Genomic DNA, 13035 nt, shown 5'->3' with positions numbered 1-13035 from the left:
ATTTAATATTTCCATTATGGGTATAATCATATAAAATGAAAATAACAACAAAATCTATGAAATTATTATAAATATAATATATATATAAATATATATATATATTTTATTTTATTTATATTTTTATTTTTGCGTATGATATATAATGGTAGGTTCCTTTAGAATAGTTATTATTTTTTTTTAGGGCCATTTGATGAGCCTTGGCCTTTTCTGGGTTGTTCTTCATTTCATTCATTTTACGAGTGGCATTTTCTATAATTTTCTTTTTCATGACTTTCTTTCTCTTAAAAATACCTCTTAATTTACTAATTCCTTTTAGGGATAAGAATTTATTCCACATATTTTTGAAAACATTTTTTAATGCCATATCTATTCTTTGTAAAACTTTGAATTCAGATTTTAAGATTTTCCATACAGCTAGACCTGCCATAGGAGCAAATAAGTATGGTCCTATAGATGCGAAGAGACCAACAGAGAAAACACATTTCATAGCTGATTGAGTAGAATTAGTTAATGTGGTACTAACAACTGAATTTAAACATATTTGTTGTGGAGGAGTCGTTCTAGTTGCAAAACAGGTCGCTACTGGTCCTGTACCTATATCTTTAGCTTGTTGTGTTATATCCATAGCACTAAAAAGTGTATAAGCAGATAAACTACCAAGAGTCATAAAAGACATGATTTCTTTAAGTCTGCTTTGTTGTCTTTCTTTTTGCCATTTTCCTATAAAATGACCAAAATATGGAGCTTGCATATAAAACATTTGACTTAAGTAAGGTAATTGCATTTGACTGAATATTATTTTAGTTAATTTGAGTGAAAATGCAGATGTTAATGATACACCATATTTCATTGCTTTCAAATCTTTTTTCATTGTTTTTGGTAATAAATTATCAAAATAATGTAAAGCTGCATCTCCTCCTAGTATCATCTTAAAATTGTGAACAAAATCTTTATCATCAATTTTATTACCAAAAGAATTTTTAGAAAACTTACTTTCATATGTATGTAAGCTATCAGGATTCTTTAAATGGTGTAATGCAAAAGAAGATATAACTTTCCATACAGAAGAACAGTGATCAGCACACATAGAATTTTGTAATTCTCTAAGTCTATTTTCATGAGATAATTCTGCATATTTAGGATTTATTGCCATCATTCCAGGATTTCTTGCTACACCAAATGGTTCTCTTACATGTTTATATGTACTTAAATCTACCACATGATCAACAATTTCTATAAATGCTTCATTAATTAACCAGGATTCATCGTGATTATTTAACATTTTATGTAATTCACTTACTTTTTCTAATAATATAAATGCTTTTTTTATATCTATAGTTGCACCAAACCATAATGCATGTTCTACTCTAAAACTAGGTTTTCTTAAAAGCATATTTCCAAGAGATAATATTTTATTAAAGAATCTTCTGAAAGCGGTTTGTTTAGTTGGTTTAACTGTTCTAGAAAAAAGAATATTATTATCTAGGTTATTTTCTAATAAATATTTACTATCTTGTACTAATTTATAAACAAAAGATGATGCATTAGTTGGATTATCATTAAATTCTAACCATAAACCTAAGGCTCTAACAAGTTCCTTATTTATAAATTGATCCCATTTATCACTTTGATTAAATAAGAAACTATTTTCTTTTTTCATTTTTTCTCTTTCTTCTAATTCAAGATCTTTTAATTTCTTCTTGGCACTTTCTTCTGATGTATCATTTTCATCAACCCTTTCGGAATCTCTTAATTCAGAATTGATCGAATTTTCCAATTTGAAATTTTCAATTTGTTCTCTTTTATATTCTTCAAAACCTTTAGAAAACCATTTGGCCATTAAATTATCTGCATATTCTGCAAATCCACCATTTGTGAATATTTGTCTAGCTAACATACCCTTATTATCATACTGAGAGTAATTGTTCTTAGACATATATTTAGCGTTTTGCATAATTTGCATAGTTGCTATGGTATGTGTTGTGAAACGTATACTTGTTGTTATATTTTCTAACATGTGTGCAGGTATATGTTGTAATAATTTTATCTTTGCCAATGATGTAAGTAATTTCTTTTTTAAGAATCCCTTCTTCATAGATACAACTAATTTTCTAAGTTTGTGAGGTATTAACATAGATGTAGAATTAGCAAATTTCTCAGATAATGTTGCAGACAACATTTTCCTTTTATCACTATAATAATCTTTTACTGGATCCCTTCTAGATAATGCTGTTAATACAAATAAGTTTGCATAAAACATATTATCATTTCTAGCAATATTATTTAAATTGTCTATATAATTTCCTCTAACAAGAAATTTCATTGGAGTATTAGTAGACATTTGTAATTCTTTTAATACTCTTTTCATAATTTCTAAATACGTTTTAGCTGATTTGAATATTACTTTGTTTAAATATAAATAATAACGTATAGATGAAGTATTATTTAAAAATTGAATTTTTGTCTTTTGACTTTTATTTAATATACTTCCATATTTATCAATCATTGCATATAAAAATACTAATCCTTTACTTTTTAAATTATATTTTAAATCATTTTTTATTAAATTCTTTCTTAATTTGTTACTTTTTTTTATAAAATCGTTATATATATATTTTGTATTCTTCTTTTTCGTCATTCGCATACCTTTCAGATCTCCATATATTAATTCTCTAGGTTCATACCAAAGGGTATATTTATAGAAATCATTATATTTCATATCATCTAATATAAGACTTACATAATATGGACTTGTGTTACCTTCAGCTGTATTGCTTTCTATTTCAGCATAAGTTCTTAATAAATCAAATGCTTTCTTTAAGTTCTTTTGACTGGATTTTTCTGACATATCATTCTTAATAATTTTAGGATTATATAAACTTGATTCCTCAAATTCACATCTTAATACATTATCATTATTAATTTTAGGACATACTTTGGAAAATATTCTAATAGCATTATTTGAAAACGATAAGGAATTTTCATATCCATCTACATTATTATTAGAAAATACATTGTTTATTTCATTAACATTAATTAACATAATAGCATTTAATACTAATTCTAATATATCACATGTTAATCTTCTCTCACCATAAAATGTTGTAAATCTTTTAGGCCTTGATTCAATAGGTATAAACGTTATATCTTTTTTGAAATTTTTATTGGGTTTATAATGAATATTACACATTTCATTTAACATGAAAAAACTATTATCAGAATTAGCTGTAAGTATGGTTGGCAATGAATAAAATGATTTGGTTCCTTTCGTGAAATATTCATTATATGAAAGATATGCCAAGGATAATACTAAGAAATGTGCAAGTAAATATATATTAGATGCCGAGGCCATATGGATTTCATAATTAAAATCAATTGTAGATGATGCTAAATTTTTAAATTTATTTCTAATTGGCTCAACAAGTTCTCCTAATGCTAAACTGTTATAATACAATCTCTCTAATGGTTTAGTACCAGGATTATTAACAAATAAATGGCAAAGATATTCTTTTAATATTTTATTATATTTTGCACTTAATGGATTACTATATTCATTCATAAAAATATTAGCATTATTAGCATAATCTTTATCTTCATATGTTTCTTTATAATTAGTATCATTTTTTCTTTTCTCTGAATTTTCTATCATGTGTAAAATGGTGTCATCAGTATTATTTGTTAAATGTTTACGTTTATTAAAATCTATGAGCATTTCAGATCTTAATTCTTCTAATGCTCTAGAATATTCAAATGATATATCAAGATAGCTTCCTTTTTTTTGTGCAACATTGTGACGGCTACAATAATTTTTGACTTCATTTGAAAAGTTTGCTCCAATCATTTTTTCTAATTCAATTTCATTGGAGAGTAAAAAGGATCTTCTATCAAATCCCATATACGTTGAAAAATGATAATTTTCAGCAGGGAAATATACATTTAAATTTCCAATAGAAGCAGATTCTTCATTATGAAATTCTGAATCACTTGAATAATGTTCTTTTTCTTTTATTAACATTTCTTGTCCATTATCTACATAAAACGCATTTGCTTCAATATCAGAATCATCCGAATCGGATGTTTGTGTTGTATCATATCTGGATGCATTCGATTTACCATTTTTATATTTTCTCGAATATTCCCCTTTATTCATTTTATCTTCAATTTCATTCGCTTTCTTTCTCGCATATTCTCTTTCAGATTCACTTAAATAACCATCTTTAATTTCATTATCAGAATTATAATTATCGGAATCCCAATTAGTTTCATATTTATCTTTTTCATTATTTCCCTTATACTTATTTCTGTATTTTTTATTTTCTCCATTTACTACTTCGTATTCACTATCACTATCGCTGTCACTATATCCTAATTCTGAACCATCTTGAGAAGCAGATTTTCTATTCCTTTCGGATATACTTTTATATACTTTCTTTTTGTTCCCTGAGTTATGATCATCATAGTCACTATCGCTATAATCATTTTGTACACTTTCATTTGTATTATTAGAATCACTGTTTCCATAGTGTACACTATATTCGGTTCCATTATTATGTATATCATTAGAAGGATGTACATTATTTAATCCAATTCTTCCTGAATTATTCATACCATAATTCATACCATTATTTAAACCATTATTCATAGTATTATTCATACCATTATTCATACCATTATTTAAACCACCATTTGCAACATTATCTGGTTTATGGTGAACAGAATATACATTTATATTATGAGGACTTCCTGGAAAAATATTTGGATTCTTTTCATTTCCATATGTGTTTTGATACAAATTATGGTAATCCCCTCCAGGTCCAATGGAATCCTTGGAATCTCTTACATGAAAGTCAGGCATATATTTTCCATTATCATATTCTTGATGTTCCACATAATAAGGAGTTCCATTAGGTCCATATGTTCCTTTGCTATTGGATCCATACCTTGTTGATCCATTTTGATTATTGTTGAAATTATTTGTTCCGTTATTTGTTGATCCATTTTGATTTGTGTTATAATTATCCGTTCCGTTATTTGTTGATCCATTTTGATTTGTGTTATAATTATTTGTTCCGTTATTTGTTGATTCATTTTGATTTGTGTTATAATTATTTGTTTCATTATTTGTTGATCCATTTTGATTTGTGTTTAAATTATTTCTTCTACTATATGGAATATATTTATTACGATCATATTCTCTTCCATACACATCAAAATATGGTCTTTCCGATTTACTTGAATCGATATTTGTGTTAAAGGTTGATTTATTATTTGGGTTATTATCTGAAGAATTTTGATTATCTTGAAGATTTATATTGTATTTTGATGTGTATAATTTGTCATTTTCATTATTTTGATTATAAGAATTATCTACATTTTGGTTATTATTTAAATTACCAATTAACTTATATGATCCATTATTCAATCCATCATAAGCTCCATTAACATATGCCCCATTAGTTGTATTATAATTATTTTTACCATTCATATTGTTATTTATACCATTAGTATAATCACCATTAGAATAACCACCATTAGAATAACCACCATTAGAATAACCACCATTAGAATAACCACCATTAGTATAACCACCATTAGTATAACCACCATTAGTATAATCACCATTACTTGTATTATACATATTATTATTGTGACCATCAGTGTTAGTATTATGTGGATTTCTATGTGTTCTATTATTTGTTATATTTATATTTACTCTACTATTGGGTGTATTTGCACCAGATTCATATCCTCCATATTGTTGATTATTATGTTTGTTAGAATTATTACCTTCATTTCTTCTATTTATATCTGCCCTTCTTTCCCTTGCTATTCTTCTTGCAGCTTCTTCTTCTTTTCTTCTAATTTTTTCATATTCACTGTTTAAATCATAATTATTAGAATTACTATTATTTGAATTATTTCCATCCATATGTAAATTTATTGTTTTATTTTGAGAATTATTTGCATTATTATCATTAGAAGATCCATGGGATTTATTATATATTTCAGAATTAGCTGTTCCTGTTTTTTCATTCTTCATTTCACTCCCAGGATATACTGTAGAAGGATTTCTTTGAGTTCCATGTTGTCCATTTTGTACATTATTCCCTATAACACCTTTTTCATTTCCTGGCATATAAAAAATAACCTTGGTACCTTTCTTGGGATCAAATGTTGGACTAGCATATTTCAATTCATCTTTCTCATGATTTAAATGTTTGCTTACTTCTGATGCATATATTGAATCGATGTATAAATATATGTGTAAAATGAATATAAAAAATTTTAACATTTTATATTATTATTATTATTATAATTATAGAAAGTGCTTAACAAATCTAAAGTAAACAATATTGTCTCATAAATATTTCTAATCGTACAATATTATTTATTTATTATTATATTGTTATTTTTTAATTAATTAATAAATAAAATTTCACATTATTAAATCTTATGAAATTATAAATATAATTGAACCATTTAATAGTCATTAAAATATATAGTCACAAATCTATATATTCAAAATAAAATAATACTTTTTATAACCTAAATGATACATATATATATATATATATATATATATATATGTATGTATATTCTAATTGTCTATATATTTTATTTGATTCTATGTTTTAGCATATTAAAAATATGATTGGGAATTTGTATAAAATCTGTTCACAAAAATAAGGAACAAAATTATGTAATAAATGTAAATATATAAAATAGACAATATAAAAATTATATTGACAAACTATTCTATATCAACATATATATATATAATAACCATTAATATATATTATATATATTTTTTTTTAAATATAAAAACCTAAAAACACAAAACATAAAAAATAAATAATAAATAATAAATAAAGTAATAATATATAGTAAATTTATGATTCTATAAATAGATAAATGTACAATATGATGAATAAAAAAAAAAAAAAAAAAAAAAAAAAAAGTATAATACCTGAAAAAATCTAAAAGAATATAAAAATGTTCAAAAGACATTAAACATTTTTGTTGACATTAATGAATGGATATATTCTAAAAAAAAAGAAATGAAAAATGCTTTATTAAATAAAAAAAATATACACATATTATATGTATATATAAATAATTAAGGCATATATAATTTTATATAAATATAATACAATATATAATAAATAAAAAGAAAAGTTTAAATCAAATCCTATTATATTATTTCATTCATTTATATTTATTTATTTTTTATATTCCTATAATATATGAATTATATTCTAGACATATTATATATATATGTGTTTTATTTTATTTTTATTACAGTATATTACATTTTGTAGTTTTATAAAAAAATGAACATTGCACAATAGCGCACAATGTTATCTCAGACCAAAAAAAACAAAACAAAAAAAATAAAAAAAAAGTATAATTAAAATGTTCAATTTATATGTACATATTTTATAACCATTTATTACTATAAATTAAATTATTATCTTTCTAAATATATATAATATTCTAATTTATACAGAAAAAATATATATTATTATATATATAATAATAATTTTTTACATTTATATATAACCACCACACCATCACACATAAGATTAGACGAGTACAATTTTTTTTTATAAAAAAAAAATGAAAGATCAGAAATATTTTAAGAATTAATAATAATAGTATGCGAATATATATATACGCTATAACAATGAACATTTTATTATACTCATATAAAAATTATTTTTATTCTTTTATTCATAATTTATATCAAAAAAAAATAAATTAAAAAAAAATTTTTATATTTATTCCACAATATTTTTAATAAAATATATTTCCTCCTATGAAATATGCGCATATGATATATTTTTATAGAAGGAACAAAAAAAAAAAAAAAAAAAAAAAAAAAAGTAAGAAAGAAAGAAAAGTACTTAAACTTTTAAAAATGTGTATTTTATGATAATATACAATTATAATTTAAAAATGTTTCATTATTTTTCTTATTTTTTATATTATTAAGATATCTCAATATAATAATATATTTTTATAGAACCATTCATTCTTATATTAAAATGAAGTAATATTTATTAATATATTAATAATAACAAATATGTCGTATTATATTATGTATTTTATGTTATTTTATATTATTTTATAATATTTACATTTTCATTATTTTATTTTTTGGTTTTATAAAAACTAAAGAAAAAAAAAGTTGCAATGTAGATGTTTTACAAAAAAAACGTTAAAAAAGTATAATAAAAAACATATTGTATAAAAACATAATATTTTGTTTACGAATTTATTGTTTATAGTTTTATTTTTTATTTTTTATCAATTTAAATATTAAACAATTTGAAGAATATTAATTTTAAATTAATTAATAAATTGTTCTAAAAATTTTAATTTATATATTTTTAATATATATGTTTATATTTTCCCATTATTGAATTCTTAAGAATTAAATTTTTTTTTTTTTTTTGCATTATTGAAAATTAGTACGTAACAAAAATATTATATATATATATATATATATATAATACCATATATAATATTAATTATAAATATTAATATTTATATATATTATAATAAATAATAAGGTATTATTTCATAAGAAAAAAGTTTTTATTTTTTCTTTCTATAAAATTAAAATTATATATAATATATATATATTTATATATATTACATTATTTAAAAAAATATAAAATAAAAAAAAAAAAACGTTTTGTTTGTAATATTTACAACATTGCTCTTTATATATTGTTACATATTTTTATAAAATATAATGAATTGTTATTTTTAAGAAATGAATAACAATTCTCATCTTACCAAAAAAAAAATATTTATAGGTATAATAATATATCCATATGTATAGTATAAAAAAAGCAATTTCTTATTTTTTCATATTTTTATATTTTCTGCTCTTTTTTAAAGGTTAAATTAATTCTATATTTGGTTTAACTGAAATATAACAATACATTAAGTATATTTATGTATGTATTTTATATTGATAAGATTTTTCCAAAAGGACAAAAATAAATTTTATCAGAAAAATATTTATAATATTTTAATGAAAATATTAAATTAAAATAAAAAAAATAATAACTTAAAATAAAATAAAGAAAACATATTATACATATATATATATATATATATATATATATATTTTTATATATATTATGTACATATTATAATAACCTATCTGTTTTATATAATGAAACATAAATCACATTTAAAACAAAAAAATAAACAATTTAAAAAGATAAAAAATCAGAAGAAGAAGAAGAAGAGTATAAAAAATATCCAAAAGAAAAAAAATAAAAATGATATTAATGAAAAATATAGTAATATATTACAAAGGAAGATTCAATCATATTATAGCAAAAGTGATCAATTAAAAAATGAGAGAGAAGAAAAAGCTAAACATATACCTTTTTATAATTGCTTGAATATATGTTTATTAGCTTTCCATGAAGATGTGGATATACTTTCTTTTAAGAAAGAATTTATAGAATATTTATGTGAACAAAATGAAGAACATATTGATATAGATAATATAAAATTATATGATATATATACTGTACATTCAAATGATAAAAAGAAAAAGAAAAGAAAATCATTTGTTATTTATGATATACCAAGAGATATATATGGTATTATTGATGGAACAAAATGTGCTGATGTTATATTATGTTTATTTAAAGATGGAAATATTGAAAATTCTTGTTTTGATGAATTAGGTTATGAATTATTATCTGTATTAAAAATACAAGGAGTTCCATCTATTATTGGTATAGGTTACAATACAAATATGTCCAATAAGAGTTCTCACAAATTTGTTATGAGATATTTTAATTCTGAATTTACAATGGACGATAAAATATTCTTTATTAGTGAAAATAAAAATTCAGATTTTCAAAAATTATATAATGAAATAACAAATATGAAAATTAAAAATGTTTCTTATAGAGAAGGTAGAGGTTATATGATGGCAGATTCTTGTTCATATAATCCTGAAAATGATTGTATATATATAAAAGGTTTTATAAAAGGAGTAGGGTTCAATTATCATAATCCTATACATATAACTCATGTAGGAGATTATTATATCGATAATATTTATTTAATAGATATCCTAACAGAAAAAAGATTTTTTGGTGAAACAAATTTAAGATATTCCTTTTTATTAAATCCAAATAATCAACAAACAAGTCAAAGTGAATTTTTATTTAATTTTTTATCTAACAATAATAAAATACTTAATAGTCATACAAAATATAATTATTATGATATGAAGCATAAGCCAATTAAATGTATATTTAATGAGGAAGAAGATATGACATGTATACGACCATATGTTGTAGAAGATAATAATAATAATAATATATTTATGAATAGTTTAATGACCCTTAAAAATAAGGATATACCTGAATTTACTGCTTCAAATTTTTTTTCTTATGATAACTACAACATAAGTGGAAATAATAATAGTATTACTAATACATTCAATGATAGTAGTACTACAACTAATATATATAATAATAATGATGATAATATAAATGACACTTACACTGTTTATAAATACAATATGAATAATAATATGGAAAACTATACAAATAATACTCAATGTAATAATCAACAAAATAATGTGGAAAAAGCTAACTCAAGCAATAATAATACCAATAATATGTGGACTTATATATCTAACGAAAAACATGAAGCAAACGATGATTTTATTTGCTCATATGACAAATACGGAATGATGAACCACAACAACAACAACAACGACAATAATAATAATAATAATATTATTAATAATTTTAATATAATCAATGAAACACAAAATAAACAATTTTCAATGAACCATCCTGAGGATGGAAATAATGATTTATTCCAAAAATATGATGAGGATGATGAAAATAATGATGATATATCTGATGATATAACTGATAATATAACTGAAAATGAAACAGATAATAATAGCGATGATCATAATGATGATAGCTGTATTGAAAAAGATTCAAATAATTCCGATAATGTATATATATGTAAAAATATTAGTGCAAGAGAACGTTTTAAAAAATATCGAAGTTTACAAAGTTTTAGAACTTCATATGTAGATGTATATGAAGATTTGCCATTAGAATATTCACGTATATATGATTATGAAAGTTCTGAAAACTTAATAAAATATTCGAGAAAAAAATTTATACAAAATTGTAAAATAGTAAATGGAGAATTTACATTAACAGATACCTATTGTATATTTGTTATTAAAAATGATGGAAAACTATTAAATAATCTTAACAACAAAAGAAATGATATACCACTTATTGTATCAAGTTTATTACCTTTTGAAAGAAAAGTTACAGTTTTAAATATGGAAGTAAATAGAACTACATTTTATTCTGACAAAGTTGAATCAAAGGATATTTTTGAAATTATTTGTGGTTTCAGACATTTTATAGGATGTCCTGTATTTAGTGAACAAATAATTAAAGGACCACAATCGAAAGGAAAATATGAAAAACACTTAAAACATGGAAAAAAATATGTTGCCTCTATATTTGGTTTTACCACTGTAACAGCAGCACCCGTATTTTTTATTAAAAAGAAATTGTACCAACAAATAGAACAATTACAAAACTATACTATTAGTAATAATAATAATAATAATAATAATAATAATAGTAATAGTTATAATAATAATAGTAATAATTATTATAATAATTCATATAATAGTTTAGATTTTCAACAAACCTTAGGATATTCTTTAGATACTTCTAATGATATAAATAATTCACTTACGAGTGGTAAAACTGAATATACATATGATTATATAACAAATGAACAAAATAATGTTTCTAATATCCAAGCTAATAATGCTTCTGTAATAGTTGCTCATGGTAAAGTTGTAAGCTGTGATTGTAAAAGAATTATAATGAAGAGAATATCTCTTTGTGGAAAAATATTTAAAATTCATAAAAAAAAAGCTGTCATTAGAAATATGTTTTATAATCCTAAAGATATCAATTATTTTAAACCTGTAGAATTGCATACAAAACATGGATTAACTGGAAAAATAGTTGAATCATTAGGAACTCATGGAAAAATGAAATGTATATTTAGTAATGTTCTTAAACAACATGATAAAGTTTTTATATTCTTATATAAGAGAATATATCCTATATGGTTCCCTTTATCATGGGGTGGAGAACAACATCTTGGACCAGATAATGAACCATTACAAATAAAAGAGAAAAAAAAACGACATGCCCTCATGTTATAATGACTTTTAATTTACATCACAAAAAGTAAAAAATACATGTTAAATAAATGTATATATATAAATGTAACTTTTGCATAATTAATAATTAATTTTTCTAGTGTTAGAATTAAATTTTATAAATTTATATTTTATATATTAAATGAAAAAAGAAAAAAAAATAAAATATCGAAATTATTTATAGTAATTAATTTTTAATATCCAATTTGAATTAAATTTAAAATTTTTTGCTTTATATATATATATATATTTATATTTATACATATTTATTATTTATATATATTATTTATTTAATTTTTTTTTTTTTTTTTTCTGTAACTTAATATAATGTTAAATAAACATTACCATTATGTAAAAATTAAAAAAATAGAAATGTATTTAAATTAATAATAAATATATAATATTAAAATTAATGTTCATATAAGTATTACACCTTTACATTAACATATATAAAAATATATTATGTCATTCTATATAATATTTATAATAACATAGAATAAAAAAAAAATGGAAGGAACTATTTCTATTTAAAAAAAAAAAAAAAGTACACAATTGATAGTACTGTCTATTTTTTAAATTATTTTGTTGTTTCGAATTATACCTTAATATATGTCCAAATTATTTTTATCAACTGAGTTATATTTAATTGTATTATTTTTATACTATTATTTTAAAATTAAAAATAATCTTTTTTTATATATTTTGATATATATTATTATATATTTTTCTTTTGTATCATATTTTTTTATAACACCTATAATAATGTTAATATGCTT

The 13035-nt window shown here is 21.4% G+C and overlaps 2 protein-coding genes across 2 annotated transcripts; one reads left to right on the top strand and one right to left on the bottom strand.

The window, feature by feature from the left end:
- Positions 1-112: 112 nt before the first annotated feature.
- Positions 113-6292, bottom strand: PGSY75_1452000 (rhoptry neck protein 2; the record flags this gene model as incomplete). The annotated part of the gene is made up of 1 exon (XM_018788203.1): positions 113-6292. The coding sequence occupies one exon, from the start codon at positions 6290-6292 to the stop codon at positions 113-115; it is 6180 nt and encodes a 2059-aa protein (XP_018639575.1).
- Positions 6293-9187: 2895 nt separating this feature from the next.
- Positions 9188-12262, top strand: PGSY75_1451900 (putative small subunit rRNA processing factor; the record flags this gene model as incomplete). Its single annotated transcript, XM_018788202.1, has 1 exon — positions 9188-12262. The coding sequence occupies one exon, from the start codon at positions 9188-9190 to the stop codon at positions 12260-12262; it is 3075 nt and encodes a 1024-aa protein (XP_018639574.1).
- Between the last annotated feature and the right edge of the window lie 773 nt (positions 12263-13035).

The sequence above is a fragment of the Plasmodium gaboni genome, chromosome 14 (assembly GCF_001602025.1).
Source record: "Plasmodium gaboni strain SY75 chromosome 14, whole genome shotgun sequence".
Classification (NCBI taxonomy): Eukaryota; Apicomplexa; class Aconoidasida; order Haemosporida; family Plasmodiidae; genus Plasmodium; species Plasmodium gaboni.
The sequence above is the reverse complement of the archived record's forward strand: the minus strand, read 5'-3'. Positions and strand labels throughout refer to the sequence as shown.